Source organism: Haematobia irritans, chromosome 2, assembly GCF_050003625.1.
Source record: "Haematobia irritans isolate KBUSLIRL chromosome 2, ASM5000362v1, whole genome shotgun sequence".
Taxonomy (NCBI): domain Eukaryota; kingdom Metazoa; phylum Arthropoda; class Insecta; order Diptera; family Muscidae; genus Haematobia; species Haematobia irritans.
The window spans coordinates 123,173,509-123,196,963 of NC_134398.1; the positions used below are offsets into that span (position 1 = coordinate 123,173,509).

At 34.6% G+C, this 23,455-nt stretch overlaps 1 protein-coding gene and 1 long non-coding RNA gene across 2 annotated transcripts in view; one reads left to right on the forward strand and one right to left on the reverse strand.

Annotated features, from left to right (window-relative positions):
- The window catches only part of LOC142225045 (thioester-containing protein 1 allele S3-like), a 108,239-nt gene that overhangs the window by 59,493 nt on the left and 25,291 nt on the right, over positions 1 to 23,455 (reverse strand). The window contains exons 4-7 of the mRNA XM_075294821.1: positions 18,730 to 18,994; positions 18,396 to 18,663; positions 11,998 to 12,124; positions 10,137 to 10,148 (exon numbers count right to left, since the gene is read on the reverse strand). Coding sequence (XP_075150936.1) covers positions 10,137 to 10,148; positions 11,998 to 12,124; positions 18,396 to 18,663; positions 18,730 to 18,994 — 672 coding nt within the window. The remainder of the gene's footprint in view (positions 1 to 10,136; positions 10,149 to 11,997; positions 12,125 to 18,395; positions 18,664 to 18,729; positions 18,995 to 23,455) is intronic.
- On the forward strand, positions 2,763 to 3,353 carry LOC142226190 (uncharacterized). The gene is made up of 3 exons (XR_012719623.1): positions 2,763 to 2,838; positions 2,906 to 2,998; positions 3,069 to 3,353. It is a non-coding gene; the product is annotated as an uncharacterized LOC142226190 (long non-coding RNA).

A 23,455-nucleotide genomic window follows, 5' to 3' on the forward strand; every position in this document is an offset into this window, starting at 1 on the left:
TTGGAGTCGACTCCGGAGTCGGAGTCGAGGCAAAGAAGAAATGCTGGAGTCGGAGCCGGAGTCGAGCAAAATTGACTCGAGTCCACAGCTCTATATTTTATGCTGGACCCGAATTTAGTAAATCTTTATGCTTCATTTGTGTATAATTTTTCTCCCTATTTAGTTAATTTAACTAAAGTATTTTTAAAAATTATTAATGTCAAGAAAATGTTCGCCAAATTTAATAATTCCATGAGCTAAAATAGAGTTAAATTGGCTTTAGTGACATATAGGGCACACTTTTTGTAAGTGTATATAACAAAAATAACATTTATTGAAAGTAATTCATATCACATTAAAATAAATATAGAAATGTTTATCGACATTTTATTTGAACAAAAAATAAATGAAAATGTTCATTCTATGAACATTTCAACATTTTGTTTTTATGGACTATTTTTCGAAATTTTATTTCTACACTAAAAAAAAGCATGGCCGGTTCCAAAGTTTTTGTCTTTACTTTAAAAATGTTGGTATTGATTCCGAGCCAAAGAAGCGGAGAATACAAGTAAGGATACTTTTAAGACACAATTCTCTTTTAAATTTGGGTTTTGTGTACTTGCTTCTAGGAAGCAAATTTTAATTTTTCCCTTTTTCAGCTTTTTTCTTCATATGCCGTCACAGTCATTTAAAAACGAGTTAACTACAACTTTATTTTCCAAATTCAAACTTGATTTATAGGAGAAATTATGCTATGTTTCAAATAAAAAACGTCCGTAAAATAAAGTGTTGAAAAACATGTCCTATATTTGAACGATTTTTGCTTTTTAGTCAAGATGCAAAAAGACAACAATTTTAAAGACAATTTCATTAAATTTAAAGAATTTTTCTGAATTATTAAAGTCAAGTTGACCTTAGCCAAAAAATTTTTTCTTTCATGTTATGATACCCATTTTTAAGTGAAATAAATTAATTATAAGGGCAATACGACTTCATTGAAAAGTTTATCGGCTTTCGGACAAAGAAAAAAACTTTATATTAGATAAATGCGTCTTCCATGCTAAGCAAAATTTGCATTCGTATTTTAAAGACATGAAATCTTTGACCTCACACAGAAAAAAAGGTGTCTTGTTAATTTTAGGACCAGTTTAACTTCCACATAGTTCAAAAAATTTACTGTAATATAGTTCATTTTTCGTAACCACTGCGAAAATTAACTTAGCTAAAGGAAAACTTATAAAAATTCAGTAAATGTTTTTTAGTTCACTAACTACGAAATGGGACGGATTTTTCCTTAAATAAATTTCCAATACAATAGTTAATGCATCGTTGATTGTATTATAAAAAGACATAGGAAATATAAAAATCTTACTACGAAATGTGGACAATTTACTAAGAAAAATTTTTGTATGGAAAAAAATTTTTGTAGTAAAAATTAACTTAACCACAGTACCGATTCGTATGGCGGCTTCCTACAGCTTATTTCGGTTTTTACTATAAGTTGGAGTATATTTCCTCACATTGAAAATTTTAGATAAAGTAGAATAAAAAGTAGTTAATTTAATCCTTGACGGGTGTATATAATTTTTTATGGATTCCTCGTAAATTTTGAATATATTTTACCTTATCCTATAGATAGAATACCAACTAATCAATAAACGTGATACTGGAAATTGAAGTGAGAAGAAATTATGAAATTATTGCATCATCTTTTTTTTTTTGTTTGTGTTTGTTATTGCGATGATGTTATGGAATGTGTGTTGTTGGTATCTTTTGTGGTGATAGTTGCTTTGTTGCAATAGCGAGATCAGAAAGGGATCATGTGTGTGTGGAGTTGTTTTTCTTTACATATGTGTCCTTTATGACTATTTGTGTCTTTGAGTTTTATTGGTGCATTCAGTTCTGTAGATGCATTTATGAAGCGCACACGTGGTGCGCTTGCGTGCGGTATTTGTGTTTATTAATAAAAACATTTTAGAAACTGATAAGTGAATGGTGTGATGTTAGAGAAAACAAAAACACTTTATATTGATAAAAAATAAATAACTCTAAAATAAATCACATATTAAGAAACTGTATATTTCTATTAATAATTTAAAATTAGTGCGGTTTTAAATTGGTTTACATAAAAATATTCATAATGAGTAGTAATAAAATGATCTATATTTACTCTACATCTGGATCACAGTACAATTTTTTGAGTCTATATTTTTATGTTATAGCGAGTCCTTAAGGTGTGTACTAAGTTCGAGTTTAGGTGCTAAAATCAGAAATAAATCAGTAAGAAAAGTATACAATTATACGCCTTCGATGCAAATTTAAATATAACTTGATGGAGAATAGCTCGAAACAAGTTTTTTATAAAGTTTATATTCTTTAAATGGATTACACGATTAAGAACAGAAAATCGTTTTTAAGCTTATGTAGAACGCTGTTTTTTAATTTAAGATGATGAATTGTTTTCAAGTTATTCCAATATATATAGCGGAAGTGCCTTAATTTTGAACATAACCGTATATCTCAAAAAGTCGAGCTCTTAAAAAAACAAGTGTAAATTTGGATTCAGCAACCTCAAATTACTAAAAATTTGATATAAATTTTAAATGAACACAAAAACGGTTCAATTTTGTTCCCATGTATTTCTAAAGAAAACTAATCATGAAAAATTGGGATTTTAGCCACTAAACTCGAACTTAATATCCACCATAAATACTAAATGCTATATTGACAAGTGGAAATTATATCTAATTTTATAATATTTTTATTTCATTTATATTCTGAGAAGGATTTCAAAAATGTCCCATTTGTGCATGGATATGATTCCACTAATGTAGTAATTGGATGATTTTTTTCAATGTGGTATGTTTTTCGTCCATTTGTAATAAAGCCAAAATTTCTATTTATTAAAAATAATTTTCATTTGCAGGATGACAGCAAATCTAATGGTATTTTTTGGAATCTTCTTACTGTTTAATGCTAACTAAGCTGATATCCCAATTGGCTCTAAGAAAATTCTCTTGTAAGTTAAAGATCAAAATACCATAGAATTTGATAATATTTTTATATTTCATATACCTTTTTAACTTCAGAGGCTTATGACGCAAATCCACACAACAAAAACTAGCGAAATCGGTGAAATTGGACAAAAATGAAATGAAAATAGCAACTTATGGCATATATCTTTCATATGGATAGAAAATGGAAATTGATATTAATTAGTTTCATTCTACTAACATAGAATATTACTCTTTTGAAGAAGCAATTACTAACTATCGAAAAGTAACAACATACAGCATACAAATAAAAACATTTCTTTTATTGTATATCATAAGCCATAGTTTTATGTAATATAATAATAATTTTTTGAAATAAAATACTGGTAGTTATGAAAAATTGTCTTATATTGTACGAAAAATTTCTTAGTTGTATACAGGCTTGTTGTACCTTTAATTCCTCAATTTATTTACTTCTTTGAAAATTATACTGATAAATAGTTTATTTGAAACCAATTTCTAAATATAGGATTCCCAAAAACGTGTTCATTTTTCCGGATAGCAGGAATATTTTGAATGAGTGTAAGTACATTCTTCCCTCAGCGTAGTAAGAATGAACTAAAATACGATGCAATACATAAACTTATTTATAAGAAAATCATGAACTTATCTAGATGAAAAAAATCTTTGGCGCCAAATCATGGTCATTCTTACTATGGGTTAGTTCATTTTTCGTAAACAATAGTAAACTTTTTTTTCGGTGCACGACAATATTTTTTTCAGTGTATAGACAATTTTATCAACTTTTTATTTTTATGGAACACTTTAAAAATTTCCATTCAAATGAAATTTTAATTTAAATAGAAATAAAAATTGTATTACTTTAGAAAATTTTGTAAACATTCTTTTTCAAAAATTTTTTGAAGTACCTCTTAGTTGGAGATGAAGATTTTGCAAAGGACGTCAAGAAATCTACCAAGCAGTAAAAATCTACCATTTTTGGTAGAATTCTACCAACTGTGTCAACCATGGTCTATATATTTGCGTATTCATTTTCCAACGTTTTCCGTCCACATACACACAAAAAAATAACCGCAAAAATATTAACTAACTATTAACTGACGTAGTGGATTACACTCTGGCGAAACCACTTTTCGACAAAAAGTTTGAAACTCTAATTCCCAACAGTGAGGCGTGGTGTACACAGACCCCGGGGAATAAAAGATATATAGATTTCTACACTGATGACCCCAAAGTGGATGGACAAGTGGGTTTCGGAGTATATTCTAAAGATCTGGAACTTCAAATAGCGAAAAGATTACCTGATCACTGTAGTGTTTTTCAGTCTGAAATATTAGCAATAAGAGAAGTGGTGAATTGGCTGAGATGTAATGTTCCAAAAAATGTTGCCATTAATATATACTCGGACAGTCAACCTGCAATAAAATCCTTGGACTCTGAGTTCCTTAACTTGAAAACGGCCATCGACTGCGGCAAATCTCTCAACGAGATGGCTGAGCAGTACAATATTCACCTAATATGGGGCTTGGAACATACCGGGGAACTGCGAAGCAGATGACTTAGCAAGGCTAGGAACTACCTTACATATTTCAGGGGAACTAGAATCTGGTGGTATGTCTTTGGCTACCTGCAAGCTCTTACTGCGTGAGAAGGCTGTCATGATGGCAAATGTTCGATGGGAGAATTGCAAGGCTTGTAACGATACCAAGCAAATATGGCCCCATTTAAACTTGAATCTCACACTAGATACGCTAGTGTTCTCAAGACGTCAGATATCACTTCTGATATCTGCTATAACGGGTCGCTTCCTGATAGGCTAATTTGGAAAAACTATTGGTGCGAAGTATAATGACTATTGTATGAGCTGTCATGATGCGGAGGAAAAGGAATCAATTAAACACCTCTTGTGTGATTGTTCTGCATTTTGTGTAAGGCTTAAGCGGATTTTAGGGGCATATAGCTTTAGATTACTGGCTGACCTGGAAAACGTTAACTTAAGCAGTCTGTTAATGTTTTTGGAACAATCTGGTTGGTTCAACAAAAGAAAATAATAGTGAGGGTTCAGTGGTACTTTTAGTTAAATGTGTTATCAAAATGGACTAAATAGTCTAAGTGAGCCTGAAACTTAATCGGGCTGCCACTTTAACCTAACCTAACCTAAATATTAACATATTTATTTGTATGTAAAAAGTGCTGATGTTCAACAAATTTGTCTTTTTAATATAAAGCATTTGTTGCTGAAATGTGTTTGTGCTGCTTGACAGAGAAAACAGTAAAAACATCCTGAATTTTCAACAAATTGTTTTGTTGACAGCTATAGATATGAAAACAAAAATAACAAGACTGGTGACGCACAAAGCGCTGAGAATATGTACATATTCTCAAAAAGCTAAAAGAGCACGTGTACTTTAGCAAGCAAAGAACTAGGGGGACCTCCCCCTGCTCGACTTTTTGGAAATTGACCCAAAATTCTCAGATTTGCTTGAAATTTTCAGGAAAGGTTGGGATTGGCAACTAGACAAAGATCCGCCTGTCGAGGAGGGGGACTTCCCCTTTACCCGACAGTAAAATAAATAAACTCTGGGACCACCTCATACCCGACATTTTGAATATTGGAGAACATTTTCTTGAAATTTCAGGGAAGTTTAAACTTGTCTCTCAACGACAAACGCCTAATTTTTTGTCGATATTTGATTGGGGAAGGGGGTGTCCCGTTCATAATCCAATATATTAAAAACTAAACTACTCCAATTTAATTGAAGTTTACATGGAATAATATTGTTGTAAAAAAAAAAACAAAATTGTTGTTGCTTATTAACAAATGCAAACAAATAGACGTTCAACTAAACATATAAGAACACAAATTATTTGTTGCTTTCTGATGGCAATGATTGCTAACAACTTATTTGTAATAATGGTTGTTAAGATTACAAATTAACTTTTTTGCAGGAAAATTAACAAATTTTGTCGTTGGTTTTCCAAAAAAAGTAATTAGTTCCCAAACTTATTTTTATCTGTGTAGCTACTCCTATATACATATGCCCGTTACGAGCCAACAGTGTAAAAAGCGTGTCTGCTTCCAAGGGAAAGGAAACAAATTTTAATTTATTCCTTTTGTTCTTCATGTGCCGATGTCATGTCGACTGCACAAAAATAAGTAAATAGTTTTCGACAAATTCAAGAAAATTTATTAGATATAATTATTTTTCTTAGATTGTTCAAGAAAATTTCCTAGATTGAAGGAAAAAATTGCAAAAATGTCTTTAGTGCTATACCAAGTTCAAATTTACAAATTTTAAGAAATTCTGAACTATTTTGAGGGAGACCCGAATTAAGTAATTCTGTATGCTTCGCGTGTAATTTTCCCCTTTTTTAGTTCATGAAAAATTTCTGAAAATATAATAAGTCCATGAACAATAATAAAATTAAATTGCCTTTAGTGCTGTATACGGATTACTTTCACTTTTTGAATGTGTTGAAAAATATAATATGGACTTATATGGCCCCAGAAGCCAGAGTTTACCCCAATTTGGTTGAAATTTTGCACTAGGAATACAATTAGTAGTGCAGTAAAGTGTGCCAAATGTTATTGAAATCGGTTCAGATTTAGATATAGCTCCCATATATATCGTTCGCCCGATTTACACTCATATGACCACAGTGGCTAATCTTTTACTCCGATTTAATTGAAATTTTGCACAGGGAGTAGAATTAGCATTGTAGCTACACCCTCAAAAAAAATCGCTTCTTTAACATATGTTCCAAACATATTTTGCAGGAAGCACATATATTATTGCATACTGCCGAAACATTAATATGTTTGTTTTATGTGATCATATTATATGTTTGGAAGCATTTTGAGCCAAAAATATTATATGCTTGGAAGAATTTTTCCCAAACACGATTGTGCTCATTCCCTAACATACTCGTAATTTTCAAATTTTTTAGTTATTGGCACCTTTTTCTGTAATACAAATAATGTTGAAGAAATTATTCACTTTTATAAATTTTTTAAATTTTACCTTTCGCCTGCACGGAGAATCGAACCGAGGACCATACAGTTTGTAAGCCAACACACTATCCACTGGGCTACGTAGCTGTTATAGTCACCAGCAGATAATTATCGTTATAAGTTACATTTATATAGCATAGTTTGCAGCGCCCACGAGCCCATGCAAACATAACATTATTTAACAGAAACATACATTTGTTTGCCACGTGGAGCAGTGGTTAGCATGTCTGCCTTGCATGCAAAGGGTCGTGGGTTCAATCCCTGCTCCGACCGAACATTTTTTTTTGGTTTTTTATTTTTTTTTTTAATTTACACATTTATATTTATACTATATTAATTTTTTTTAAATGAAACTTCGAACTGTGTGTTATTAAAGATTTATAGTCAGTAACAGTGCTTGATATAAACGAAATTGACTGATTTTTGGATAAAATATTATTTTTTATTGCAAAAATAACAATATTGTAATAAAAAACTGTTTTTGGAAAAAACTTTAAAATTTGGAAGGAATTCAAAAACTAACAAAAGAAGAACGTGGCGTCGAGTATAAACATACATACATAATTTTATAATATAAACATACATTTATTCAGGAGTGAACAGTTTTTTACTAGCATTTAACACCATCGCTCTAAAATTCCTTTTATTTTTCTTTAATAATTCATTTTAAAGAAAATAAACTTTTTAAATTGTTTTAGCTGTAAAACTCGAACTTAATGCCCGCTTTTATATTTGATGGTGTCCGTCAACTCCTCGTGGACTACTAAAGAGGAACTAAAGTTTGTTTTTTTACATTTTACTGTGCAATTTTTAACTATTTCCTCCTTATTTCATTTTACTGTCCCAACTCTAAAAAGTGTATAATGCCCTTTCGCTATTTTTATGAAGACCCCTGATTTCTTTTAACGAACCAAGAAAAAAATTGTGCCCATAATGCCAAAATGATAAACAAAACACATGTCCACACATACATAAAATGATGCTCTCAAGGCGAAAACATATGCTGTTTGTTTTTCAAATGTCTATTCTCTTGGTTCCGAATGTCTATTCTCTTTATTCAAATTAAATAATATTTAGACTTAAGCATATCAAATTTTTGGCCTTATCATAAAACAGTTTTCCGAAACAACATACAAGCGGTTTCACAGAAATTGTTCTCTTTTGACTCTTTTGCTGTGTTATATTGATATCTTTCGTCAACTCTCCCGGTTTCCATCTCTATTTCTCTCTATACTCTCTCTGTCGCTTTGAATAAAATATCACAACATATGTGTGTTTAGTCGAAATTTGTAAATTTATATATGTTTGTATTCACACATATGATTTTTATGAAACATTCATGCCCCAAACATAATATATTCTAACATATTAACATAGATGTCCCAAACATTTAGTGTTAGTTTAGGAACATTACATGTTCGCACTTAAATTTATTGTGGTTTAAAATCGTGCCCGAAACACATTTTGTTTATATCGGAACATATGAAAAACATATTTTTCTAACAGTGTATGCGTGCCAAATTTGGTTGAAATCGGTTCAGATTTAGATGTAGCTCCCATATATAGCTTTCGCCCGATTTACACTCATATGACCACAGAGGCCAATTTTTTGCTCCGATTTAGTTGAAATTTTGCACAGGGAGTAAAATTAGCATTGTAGCTACACCCTCAAAAAAAATCGCTTCTCTAACATATGTTCCAAACATATTTTGCAGGAAGCACATATATTATTGGATATTGCCGAAACATTATTATGTTTGTTTTATGTGAACATATTATATGTTTGGAAGCATTTTGAGCCCAAAAATATTATATGCTCGGAAGAATTTTCTCCCCAAGAAGATTGTGCTCATTCCCTCATATAATTTTCACTTCTACGAAATTTTTAGTTCTTGGCACCTTTTTCTGTAATACAAATATTGTTGAAGAAATTATTCAATTTTATAATTTTTTTAAATTTTACCTTTCGCCTGGACGGAGAATCGAACCGGGAACCATGCAATTTGTAAGGCAGCACACTACCAGAAACATACATTTCTTTGCCACGTGGAGCAGTGGTTAGCATGTCTGCCTTGCATGCAAAGGGTCGTGGGTTCAATCCCTGCTCCGACCGAACACTTTTTTTGTTTTAAATTTTTAAGTCTACAGTTGTTTTTAGAAGTCTAACAAATTTTGTCTAGGTCGAGCCAGAATTAAATGTATTAATAGGAGAACAAATGTATGCATAGGAGAACAAAAACGTTAATATATAGCACCCAACACATTTTACGGATTTGATATGGTATCGAATATAATATATTCGATACCGCGCGACTTTAGACTTTCCTTACACTCAAAAAAAAAAGTGAACTCTCTATTTCACTAAAGCCAATTTAACTTTATTTTAGTTCATGGAATTATTATGTTTGGAGAAAGTTTCCTTTACTCTAATAATTTTTTGTGTACGTTAGTTCAATTAACTAAAACCGGGGAAATAATATACTCAAATGAAGCATAAAGATTAACTAAATTTGTGTTTTCCACAAAATAGTTCAGAATTTCTTTAAATTTGTACATTTTACCAAAAATGCGTCCATCATGAATAAATTTCTAATAAATTTTCTTGTATTTGTCGAAAAATATTTACTTATTTTTATTACATCGGCGTGATGCCAACGTTTGTATAGTTAAAATTTTCTACAAATATTAAACATTTTCTAAAATTAACCGAAAGTTTTCTTCCTGGTGGGTTCACTGTGTTTTCAGTGTACTTGTTTTTAAGTAGAATCATTTAACTATAAAAGCAAAAGTACTTTATTGAAAAGTTTATCACTTATGGGCAATGAAAAAAACCTTATATAAGAAAAACGCATGTTCTATGCAAACAAAATTTGCATTCGTATTTGAAGGGCAAGAAATCGCAACAATATTTTTTTCGTTATTGCTTTCAGTGAATATTTTTTTAGTGCGATCATTGGTGGAGGATACTTAAGATTCGGTTTGACCGAATTTTTTGGTATATTTTATTTGTTTTTATTTGCTAGCATTACGTGTGACAAATGGTATATCATATGAAATATAGAAATAAAGCAGAATAAAAATAATGCTATAAAAATGTATATTATGAATGTAGTAAATGATGTTCTACTTACCTGAGATTTTGTCTGTGAACAAAAAAAATGTAATATAAATTAATTGAATAAAATTGGATTAACGGCGAAATAAAAATTAAATACAAACAAATTGTATGCCAATTACAATGGGACAGCGTGAGCTAGACCTTATAACAAATACTACAACGTTCATAAATCTAATTGAGTTCAATGCGGCCAACATTTTCTGTGTCTTCCTAAATATCGGCCCCACTCAGCATGACTTTCAGGATATAAACATGTACCAGGGTACTTGTTCGTATGTATTTATACCAAATGTAAAGTACATCGTTTCTACACTGAATAAAATATTTACGAGATATTAAAGATTATGCAACCTAAATTTTATGATGCGCAATTTACAAAATATTAAGGTCAAATTTCTTTAAAATAATGAAATTTTAATTATAAGTTTAAAATGAAGTTTACAATATTTGCTTCAAATTTTTTATTTCATTAAATTTAGGACACACTTTTTTGAATTTTCATCCCTCTGTTAAAGTAGTAAGTCTTAGAAATAAGGCAAATTTTCCTTAAAGTAAAGAAACATATTTTTCATTTAAAGAAATCATCCTTAAATTAACTGAAATTTTGAATCGCTAGATTTAAGATAAAAACGCTTCGAATACAGGCTAAGACTTATTTGGATGATTTTGCATCTTTGGTTTAAAGTTTTGTTGTAAATTAAGAAAACATTTTTTTACTTTGAAGTACCCGTTATAATTTGGAATTCTAAACTGGTTTGTACGTGAATAGCTTTATTAATATATCGCGGAAAGAGAATGCAAATTCGATAAATGGGATCTGTATTGTAATTTTAATTTTATTGGTCCTAGATATAAAGCCAGATAGATAGCCAAAAAATGTCTTTGGACCCAAGTAAACTTCTTTTTGAGTGTAGTATTTGGTGAATATGGAACTGCTCAGGCATTCCATTTATGGATTTGCGGCAATTTGACTGCTGAACTGTCGACCATCATAAGAAGCTTTCGTGCTGCAATACATATTATACAAAATATCATTTGTCGAATCCCCGTTTTGACCAATGAAACAATCGTACTCGGCTATAGGAATTCCTTTATTGTCGTGCAAAACATGCAACCTGGCTGTTCTCATTGGTTAGAGAGAAGCTGATAATCCGCGGTGCCATAGAGGTTCTATTCAAGTTTTTTTTTATCTGTACCGGCCAGGAGTTGTAACATATCAAAATTCCCACAGGACATTTTGCGAAAAATTACTCAAGCCTGACGACTATATTCAACCACATTAGCAATATGTGGTTGCTTGACAAAAACAGCACACGAGAAGTATTAATTCTAAACCAGTCCACATCCAGAGAAGGAATATGTGCGCCTCCCAGAGCAAAATGTTATTTTTGGAAGGGGTAGATGTAACATGTTTTTCGCAACCTTGTTATTATCTCGGACATTATGGATCTGACCAACCATTTTATGTTTGGCAAGAAAACAAAATTTTTGCAGCAAAAATAATATTTTGCTCTAGGATGTGATCATATTCCTTCTTTGCGTGCATCACGAAACGTGACGAATCATCAAAGGATAATAGAGGAGACGGTCCAGATTATCCCACCTCAGTGATGCTGGTGACATTTCTGAGGGTTTCAAAGCTTCTCTAAGTGGTTTCACTGGAATGTGGAACGCCGTTCGGACTCGGCTATAAAAAGGAGGTCCCTTGTCATTGAGCTTAACATGGAATCGGGCAGCACTCAGTGATAAGAGAGAAGTTCACCACTGTGGTATCACAATGGACTGAATAGTCTAAGTGTGCCTAATACATCGGGCTGCCACATAACCTAACCTAACCTATGGCTCCAGTAAGTTGGTCACGGAGAATGGCGCACCTGAACTGATACAAGAGGGAAATATCTGATACACAGACATTACGGTTCGATCGCGTAGCGTATTGGAATGCAAAAGCATGGTCAACGGAACGCGGCAAGATATGCGCCATATGGGTGTCAGGACATGCTGGAATATGAGGAAACGTAAAGGCAAATGAATTTGCGTTAAAAGCTAGAACACATAGAAAAGTGAAGTTAGAGATCGCAACGCCAATAGCGTCAACGCGGGCCCAGTTGGATGAATGGGCACGGGAGCGATATGGAAGAAAATGCTATGGGTTGGCCCAAATAAGAAAAAGTCTGGAGAACTACTCAAGGAGATCAGGGCGACTATCAGGAGGACCGTGGGAATAATGACCGGGCACCTGGAAGTAGAGAGCACATCTGCGTCGAATACCAGCAGCAGAGCATGGTACATGCAGGATGTTTTTTGAGGATGGTGAGACCTTGGACCGCCACCTTTGTCACTGGTATTGTCACTTTGTCACAGACATTACGGTTCGATCGCGTAGCGTATTGGAATGCAAAAGCATGGTCAACGGAACGCGGCGAGATATGCGCCATATGGGTGCCAGGACATGCCGGAATATGAGGAAACGTAAAGGCAAATGCATTTGCGTTAAAAGCTAGAACACATAGAAAAGTGAAGTTAGAGATCGCAAAGCCAATAGCGTCAACGCGGGCCCAGTTGGATGAATGGGCACGGGAGCGATATGGAAGAAAATGCTATGGGTTGGCCCAAATAAGAAAAAGTCTGGAGAACTATTCAAGGAGATCAGGGCGACTGTCAGGAGGACCGTGGGAATAATGACCGGGCACCTAGAACTAGAGAGCACATCTGTGCCGAATACCAGCAGCAGAGCATGGTACATGCAGGATGTTTTTTGAGGATGGTGAGACCTTGGACCGCCACCTGTCACTGGTAAACAGGAACTCTGTGTCTCTAACGAATGTTAGCGACACAGAGTTCCTGTTTACCTGGAACAAAAGAAGGGTACTATGGAAAGAGTGCACAACAACTGAATACTGGTGTATTTCAGTCAACATGAGACAGGACAACCTAAATCCCCTTTTCAATGTAATCAATCCACCAGTTTAGTGGAACTTATTCTTTAGGTTTTGCAACGCAAGACAGACATGGAAAGGAGACCAACCATAAATGGGGAATCTTTCTACCTGCAGTTAGTTTCTAATCATGCTGTCTTTGGATTATTGCACAACGTAATTCGTAGTAACATTGAGACCTTCAGCCTACAGATTCGTCGCTGATATTTTTGAAAATACAGTTCCCACGTAGATTAGTAAAGTAGTTTCTTAAGCAGTCGTCATTAATACTAAATCCGATCCGAAACTATTACCAACCCTGATCTATTCGCGGGACATCTCCGAGAAATTAGCATTAACAAATTGTAGCCACACAAGCCGCTTATAAACCGGAGACCTCTTCCGATCGATCGTAGTTCTGACGATTATTTGGAAAACCAATAATTATATAAATTATTTTGTATCGTAATAAAGGCAATTAATAATACAATTAAAAGGCACGATGATTTTATAAACACTTAAAAAATAATTTTAAATATCAATTTTGTTTTCAATTTGTATGAATTTTTATTGACTTATACCAAAAAAAACCTACAATATAAATACTGCTATAAGTTAAAGGTAATATAAACTTATAGCAGTATTTATATTGTAGGTTTTTTTTTGGTATAAGTCAATAAAAAGAATGTGCCACTTTCTTCGACGTTTACCACAACGTTACCGTTGGGAATTTTCAAAACGGGAAACGGGTTCACATGACCTCAGTATCAATACTAACATCCTTTGGAAATGCTTCATATTTCACAAAGATTTAATTAGGTGCATTTTGGGATATAGACCAATATTCTAATTTTACATCTTGAGAATGTCCTCTTCTTCATTTAATTTTCTGAAATTTATTTTTTTAATTTTTTTGAAGACACTTTGATTAATTCAAATAGGCCATTGTAGTGCTATTGTACTTTTGAAATGTGAAACATATCAAATTTCGTACATTTGTACCAATTTTTACATCCTTGCTGCGACCACTAAAAGATAGGGAACCAACGTCTAATGAGAGAATTTTATGGTTGCTTTTGATGTTTTCTCGAGAGGCGAAACCTCTTGCTCCTAAAATCTTTTTCCCCGGCGTATATCGTCATGATTAATGTCTGTTATATTTCCAAATATTTAAGTCATGTAAAGACATATTGCAAAAAAATCCAAGAAAATTTCAATTTTCGCTGTAGATATTTTACTTACCTAAATTGATCCCTGCAAATTAGAAAAATATTAATATTAATTAATAAAACAAAAATGAATACATTTGTGTTATTTGAAAAGCAATGTATTGTACATACATTTAATATTACATGGATAAAATAACATTAGGAGTGAACCTCAATGTACCTCAATTTACATTAATCAAATTTCTATTGGAGTAACCGATTCTAGATATCTTGGAATTTGTAGGTTAATTCCAGGTGTTGCTAATTTATGTGCTGTGTCTCTGTGGCTAGACACTTATATTGGGAGACATCTCGTTTAGAGTTTTCGGCAGTCTATAAGCATTTTTATTTAAGTAGACATCAAAACTTATTTGCCCATAAATTTGGTTAATACGTTTAAAGACAGTAAATGCAATATGGCATTAAGGGCGTCTTTATCAGTATTAAGTCATTAAAAACATGCACTGTATACAATCGCTAATTGCATTGCCAAGCTGGTACTGAAGACCAGGCCACAAGACTTATGATAAAGAGGGAGTGTTCTACAAACATGAAAAATGGACAATATCGGTCGGTAATTGGATCCTTGACCGTCACTAAATTTATTCGATGGCTTAGAGTACGTTAACAAATTGTTTAAACAGCTTTCAACTAGAGGTGTGCACGTGACACGAAATTGTAGTGACTCACGAAAATTTTCGTGACTCACGCGTGAAGCGTGAGTCAAGCTCATGTCACCGGCGTGAGTGTGCGTGATTAAAAACCAAAATGTCGTGCGTATAAAATTATTCGTGTGTCACGATATTTTTTGTGAGTCACGAAATTTTCGTGCGTGAAAATACAAGTTTTCTTTTCGTGAGTGTGCGTGAGCGTGAGGAAAATATTACTCACGTGTATACCTCTACTTTCAACGTTTGTGAGCCACGTCCAACTATTGGCAGACATTGATTTGACGGTGCCAATACTAACCTAGCATATCCTCCACCATAGGATGGAGGCTATACTATTTGTTTGAACCAATTCTGCTTCAGACCGACTGCCTAAACCGACTCGATTTGTTTTGATACACAATTGAGTGTGTAAATTCAAGAATGTTTAGACTTAAACAATAGGTTACGTTAGGTGGCAGCCCGATGTATTAGGCTCACTTAGACTATTCAGTCCATTGAGATACCACATTGGTGAACTTCTCTCTTATCACTGAGTGCTGCCCGATTCCATTTTAAGCTCAATTGCAAGGGACCTACTTTTTATAGCCGAGTCCGAACGGCGTTCCACACAGTGAAACCACTTAGAGAAGCTTTGAAACCCTCAAAAATGTCACCAGCATTACTGAGGTGGGATAATCCACCGCTGAAAAACTTTTTGGTATTCGGTCGAAGCAGGAATCGAACCCACGACCTTGTGTATGCAAGGCGGGCACAGTAAAAATGTTTGGTATGCGCCGCTCTTGTGCCAGACACACACATTTATCCACAACTAAATATGTCTCTGAAGTAGAGAGCAATTTACTCTCATTTGTGTTATGTTGATGCCTTTCGTTATCTATTACCGTCGCCATCTTTATCTTTTTATACCCTCCACCATAGGATGGGGGTATATTAACTTTGTCATTCCGTTTATAACACATCGAAATATTGCTGTCTGTTGAAATCACGCTAACTTCCGAACGAAACAAGCTATCGACTTGAAACTTGGCACGAGTAGTTGTGGACCGATATGCAAATGGGCCATATCGGTCCACTTTTACGTATAGCCCCCATATAAACGGACCCCCAAATTTGGCTTGCAGACCCTCTAAGAGAAGCAAATTTCATCCGATCCGGTACATGGTGTTAGTATATGGTCTCTAACAACCATGCAAAAATTGGTCCATATCGGTCCATAATTATATATAGCCCCTATATAAACCGATCCCCCGATTTGGCTTTCGGAGCCTCTAAGAGAAGCAAATTTCATCCGATCCTGCTGAAATTTTGTACATGATGTTAGTATATGGTCTCTAATAACCATGCAATTGGTCCACATCGGTGCATAGCCCCCATATAAACCAATCACCAGATTTGACCTCCGGAGCCTCTTGGAAGACAAAAATTCATCTGATTCAGTTGAGATTTGGTACGTGGTGCTAATATATGGCCTCGAACACCCATGCAAAAATTGGTTGAAATCGGTCAATAATTATATATAGCCCCCATATAAACCGATCCCCAGATTGGACCTCCGGAGCCCCTTGGAAGAGCCTAATTCGGTTGAAATTTGGTACGTGATATTAGTATATGGTATCCAACAACCATACAGGAATTGGTTCATATCAGTTCATAATTATATATAACCCCCATATAAACCGATCCCCAGATTTGACCTCCGGTGCCTTTTGGAGAAGCAAAATTCATCCGATCTGGTTGAAATTTGGTACGTGGTGGTAGCATATGATATTTACCAACCATGCCAAAAGTGGTCCATATCAGTCCCAATCCCGAGATTTGGTTTTGGAGCCTCTTGGAGGAGCAAATTTCATCCGAGTTAGTTGAAATTTGGTACATTGTGCTAGTATACGGCCGGTAACAACCATGCCTAACTAGGTCCATATCGGTCTATACACGCAGAGAAGGAATATGATCACCTCAAACATGTTTCAAGAGCAAAATGTTATTTTTGTATGGTAACCATGTAACATGTTTGTCAATAAAATTGTATTTTCTTGTCAAATATAACCTGCTTGTCGAAATCAGATACATGATTACCGAGAAAATAACATTGTTGCGAAAACCATGTTACATGGTCACCACCCAAAAATAACATTTTGCTCTTAAAACATGTTTGAGGTGATCATATTCCTTCTCTGGGTGTATCGGTCTATAGTTATATATATCCCTCAGATAAATCGATTTCCAATCACACAAAAATTGGTCCATATCAAGTTCATAATTGTATATAGCCCCCATATAAGCGACCCCCATATTTCAATTCCGGCTCCCTACGTACCGTGCAAAAGTCCATATCTATTCGTAATTATTTGTAGACTTACCTACACATACCTTTTTTGTCTTATATATACCACGTATGGACTAACTCACAATATTGAAAACGATTTAAGATACCACAAACCAAGTAATTCGTTTGTGGATGACAGTCTTTCGTAGAAGTTTCTACGCTATCTATGGTGGAGGGTACATAAGATTCGGCCTGGCCGAACTTACGGCCATATATACTTCTATCTGCCGCTTCTAAACATATTTATGTTTATACGAAATTTCTAAATTGCTACATGTTTGCATCCAAAAACATTATATTTTTATATATAATTTTTTTACATAATTTTATAATTTTATATATATATATATATATATATATATATATATATATATATATATATATATATATATATATATATATATATATATATATATAATTGAATATCCCAAATACAAATATACTTAAAAATTATCTGCTAAAAAATTGAGTTCCAAACATATAATTTTTAAACCGAAACATTTTACAATTTCTTAAAAAAACAAGTAAATATGTTTATCAAGTCTTTGAGATATAGAATTTTAATTTTCTCCTGTGAACAGAACGCATGAGGATGATGCAGCACAAACCTGCAGTCTTCTGAACGCATGTGTATTATTAAATGTAATTGAACAATAAATTTATACCAATAAAAGAAAACCAAAGTCTGGAGCTAGCCACTACTTACCCCTACTGGTTGTGATCTCTGTAAAAAGGAAAAGTGAATATAATACTGACTTGAATATATATGGGAACAGCTTTATAAGCTATGGTACTTTCAAACCATAAGATTGATTGTAATTACCGCTAGCACACACTGAAAGAAGAGTTTTCTTTTCTGAGGAACGAAATTTTAGACAAGCAAAGTTTTATTTTGACGCTAAAAATGTTTCTTTAAAAGCAAATAAAAAAAAATTTAGAGAGAATCGTTGTCTCACTTATCGTAAGTTCGGATTTATTTTATCTAAAAGCAAATACTTTATAAGAAAGGGGAATTTCGTTTGTCTAAAATTTCGTTCCGGAGGAGAGAATTTTTTTCTTTGGGTGCATGAAAAAAGCAACAACCTTTTGATAGTTACAAGCCTTCTTATATTGTGAAATGTTACCATTTGCTAGTACATAGTGACTTACGTTTTGGCAATACGTAGTTGAAATGGGCATTGGTTAGTGTAATTACTCCAGCTAGCTTTCCAGGGTATTGAACTGCAGCAGTTGGCAAATAACTGATATCGGTTTGTAGTTTCCGCCAAATATCTTTGATATTTATATCGAATCGGGAATTCGATAGATAGACACGTTTATCCACAGCCATGAGACATACTCGGGAATTTTTCTGGGCTTTAATCGTAAGATTGACCTTTTCGCCAGGTTGCAAAGTTTTTGGGCTTTCGAGAGATATCTAAATATGTTCCATAATGTCATTAACAATACTTGGTTATTAAACATATATAAGAAAATCGTATACCTTATTTTCAAATTCCAATGGAAATTTCAATAACATTTCCTTGTAATGTAATTTTCCGTTTTGTATATAGTGGACGTATAAGAAGAGTGCTGGCACCATTGCAATTGTTGGCATAATCTGCAAATCATATTTATTTTTTTGTGTCCCTGATACCTTTATGTAGTCCATTTGAACAATATTTCCATGGCTAACAATGGTATAGAAGAAATACGGAATATCGTTGTCCGATTTGACTTCAATTTGTATGGGAACGCCAAATACTAATCTGAGATGGAAATTGGAGAGAATATGTAATTATAACAAGTATATACGGCCGTAAGTTCGGCCAGGCCGAAGCTTATGTACCCTCCACCATGGATTGCATAGAAACTTCTTCTAACACTGCCATCCACAATCGAATTACTTAAGTTGCGGTAACGCTTGCCGATGGTAAGGTATCTTAAAACCTCCTCACACCGACTTCTAAATTGTATGTTAGTCCATAAATCAAAAAAGATCGATCAAATACGTATGTAACTCAGTTTGACAAAATTTTCTATAGACATAAACTTTTGACAAAATTTTCTACAGAAATAAAATTTTAACAAAATTTTCTATAGAAATAAATTTTTCTATAGAAAGAAAATTTTGACAAAAATTTCTACAGAAATAAAATTTTAACAAAATAAAATTTGGACAAAATTTTCTATAGAACTAAAATCTTGGTGGATTATTTTTGGCTCGAGTGGCAACCATGATTATGAACCGATATGGACCAATTTTTTTGTGATTGGAGATCGGCTATATATAACTATAGACCGATATGGACCAATTTTGGTATGGTTGTTAGTGGCCATATAGTAACACCACGTTCCAAATTTGAGCCGGATCGGATGAATTTTGCTCCTCCAAGACGCTCCGGAGGTCAAATCTGGAGAACGTTTTATATGGGGGCTATATATAATTATGGACCAGTTCTGGCACGGTTGTTAAAGATCATATACTAACACCATGTTCCAAATTACAACCGGATTGGATGCGATTTGCTTCTCTTGGAGACTTCGCAAGCCAAATCTGGGGATAAGTTTATATGGGGGCTATATATAATTATGAGCCGATGTGGACCAATTTTTGCATGGTTGTTAGAGACCATATACCAACATCATGTACCAAATTTCAGGCGGATCGGATGAAATTTGCTTCTCTTTGAGGCTCCGCAAGCCAAATCTGGGGATCGGTTTATATGGGGGCTATGTATAATTATGGACCGGTGTGGACCAATTTTTGCATGGTTATTAGAGACCATATACCAACACCATGTACCAAATTTCAGCCGGATCGGATGAAATTTGCTTCTCTTTTAGGCTCCGCAAGCCAAATCTGGGGATCGGTTTATATGGGGGCTATATATAATTATGGACCTGTGTGGACCAAGTTTTGCATGGTTGTTAGAGACCATATACCAACACCATGTACCAAATTTCAGCCAGATCGGATGAAATTTGCTTCTCTTTGAGGCTCCGCAAGCCAAATCTGGGGATCGGTTTATATGGGGGCTATATATAATTATGGACCGATGTGGACCAATTTTTGCATGGTTGTTAGAGACCATATACCAACACCATGTACTAAGTTTCAGCCGGATCGGATGAAATATGCTTCTGTTAGAGGCTCCACAAGCCAAATCTGAGGGTCCCTTTATATGGGGGCTATACGCAAAAGTGGACCGATATGGCCCATTTTCAATATCATCCGACCTACATCGATAACAACTACTTGTGCCAAATTTCAAGTCGATAGCTTATTTCGTTCGGAAGTTAGCGTGATTTCAACAGACGGACGGACATGCTTAGATCGACTCAGAATTTCACCACGACCCAGAATATATATACTTTATGGGGTCTTAGAGCAATATTTCGATGTGTTGCAAACGGAATGACAAAGTTAATATACCCCCATCCTATGATGGAGGGTATAAAAAAATATTTTTAGGGAACAGTTTTTGAGATGTGAATTATTTTTAGTTTTACGCTCTTTTTTCACTATGCAAAGTTGGAAATGTCCGATTATATCGTTGTTGGGACTTAGGTTAAGTTAAAGTGGCAGTCCAATTAAGTATCAGACTCACTTAGACTATTCAGTCCATTATGATACCACATTTAACTAAAAGTACCTATTACATATGGACACTTCTATGTTAGTTTTAACCACTGAATTTCTTTTGTTGAACCAACCAGGTTGTTCCAAAAACATTAACAGACTGCTTAAGTTAACGTTTTCCAGGTCCGCCAGTAATCTAAAGCTATATGCCCCTAAAATCCGCTTACGCCTTACACAAAATGCAGGACACTCACACAAGAGGTGTTTAATTGATTCCTTTTCCTCCGCATCATGACAGCTCATACAATAGTCATTATACTGCGCACCAATAGTTTTTTGCAAATTCGCCTATCAGGAAGCGACCCGTTATAGCAGATATCAGAAGTGATATCTGACGTCTTGAGAACACAAGCATATCTAGTGTGCCGTTCAAGTTTAAATGGGGCCATATTTGCTTGGTATCGTTACAACCCTTGCAATTCTCCCATCGAACATTTGCCATCATGACGGCCTTCTCACGCAATTAGAGTTTGCAGGTTGCCAGAGACATACCAACAGATTCTAGCTCCCCTGGAATATGTAAGGTAGTTCCTAGCCTTGCTAACTCATCTGCTTGACAGTTCTCCGATATGTTCCTATGGCCAGGCACCCATATTAGGTGAATATTGTACTGCTCAGCCATCTCGTTGAGAGATTTGCGGCAGTCGATGGCCGTTTTCGAGTTAAGGAACACAGAATCCAAGGATTTTATTGCAGGTTGACTGTCTGAGTATATATTAATGTCAACATATGTTGGAAGATTACTTCTCAGCCAATTCGCCACCTCTCTTATTGCCAATATTTCGGCCTAAAAAAACTACAGTGATTAGGTAATCTTTTCGCTATCCGAAGTTCGAGATCTTTAGAATATACTTCGAAACCCATTTGTCCATCCAATTTGGAGCCATCAGTGTAGAAATCTATATATCTTTTATTCCCCGGGGTCTGTGTACACCACGCCTCATTGTTGGGAATTAGAGTTTCAAACTTTTTGTCGAAAAGTGGTTTCGCCAGAGTGTAATCCACTACGTTAGGCACATCTGGCATTATTTTGAGGACAGAACTGTGACCGTACATTTTTTCCGACCACAGCGATAGCTCGCGCAACTGCACAGCCGTTGTTGCAGCTGACTGTTTGGCCAAAATGTCTAAAGGCAATAGATGCAGCATGACATTACGGGAATCTGTTCCTGTCTTACTGAATGTGCCTGAGATACACAAGCACGCCATACGCTGAACTTTATCTGAACCTGTCGATTGCTGAAGTGCCGGCCACCAGACTACAACATCATATAGCATTACAGGTCTAACCACTGCCGTGTATAGTCAATACACAATTTTCGGTTTTAGTCCCCACTTTTTTCCTATTGCCTTTTTGCACGAGTACAAAACTACCGTGGCTTTTCTCGCTATTTCTTCAATATTAAGCTCAAAGTTCAGCTTCCTGTCCAGAATAACGCCAAGGTATTTTACACACGCACCAAAGGGAATTTCAATACACCCTAAGGATATGGACCTAACCGTGGGAGTTTTGCGATCTTTGCAGTACATGACTAGTTCTGTCTTGGCAAGATTTACTCCAAGACCATTCTCTTTCGCCCATTTCTCAGTCATCCGGAGGCCTCTTTGTATAATATCTCTGATTGTGGATGGACATTTTCGCCTGACTGCTGAGCCATCATCATCTGCGTATGCCCCCACTTGTATCCTTTCTTTTTCTAGGGAAACCAGAAGGTCGTTTATAGCAACATTCCAAAGGAGAGGTGATATAACTCCTCCTTGGGAAGTGCCTCTGTTCACATACTTTTGTATGTTTGCTTGTCCTAGTGTGGCTGAAATACGTCTCCTCATTAGCAGTTCGTCTAGCAGCCTAAGTATACCTGGATCAACATTCAGAGTTGCCAGTCCATTTAATATCGATCTCGGATGGACGTTATTGAATGCCCCCTCGATGTCAAGAAACGCCACGATTGTGTATTCATTGACAGATATTGAGCATTCGATAAAGCTGACTAGTTCATGGTGGGACTTAAATGAAACGTATTGACATGACAAATAATCGTGTATAATTGGATCTGTGATAAGTTAAGTGGTTCAGGTGGTTCGATGCAAAAAGGCTAATTTAAAACAAGTAAGGAAAGTCTAAAGTCGGGCGGGGCCGACTATATTATACCCTGCACCACTTTGTAGATCTAAATTTTCGATACATCACATCCGTCAAATGTGTTGGGGGCTATATATAAAGGTTTGCACCAAATACATACATTTAAATATCACTCGATTTGGACAGAATTTGATAGACTTTTACAAAATCTATAGACTCAAAATTTAAGTTGGCTAATTCACTAGGTTGGAACACAATTTTAGTAAAAAAATATGGGAAACATTTAAACCTGAAGCAATTTTAAGGAAACTTCGCAAAAGTTTATTTATGATTTATCGCTAGATATATATGTATTAGAAGTTTAGGAAAATTAGTCATTTTTCGACTACGCAGTCTATATCTAAGTCTGAACCGATTTCAACCAAATTCGGCACACATGAAGGTAATTCTACTCCCTGTGCAAAATTTCAACTAAATCGGAGTTAAAAATTGGCCTCTGTGGTC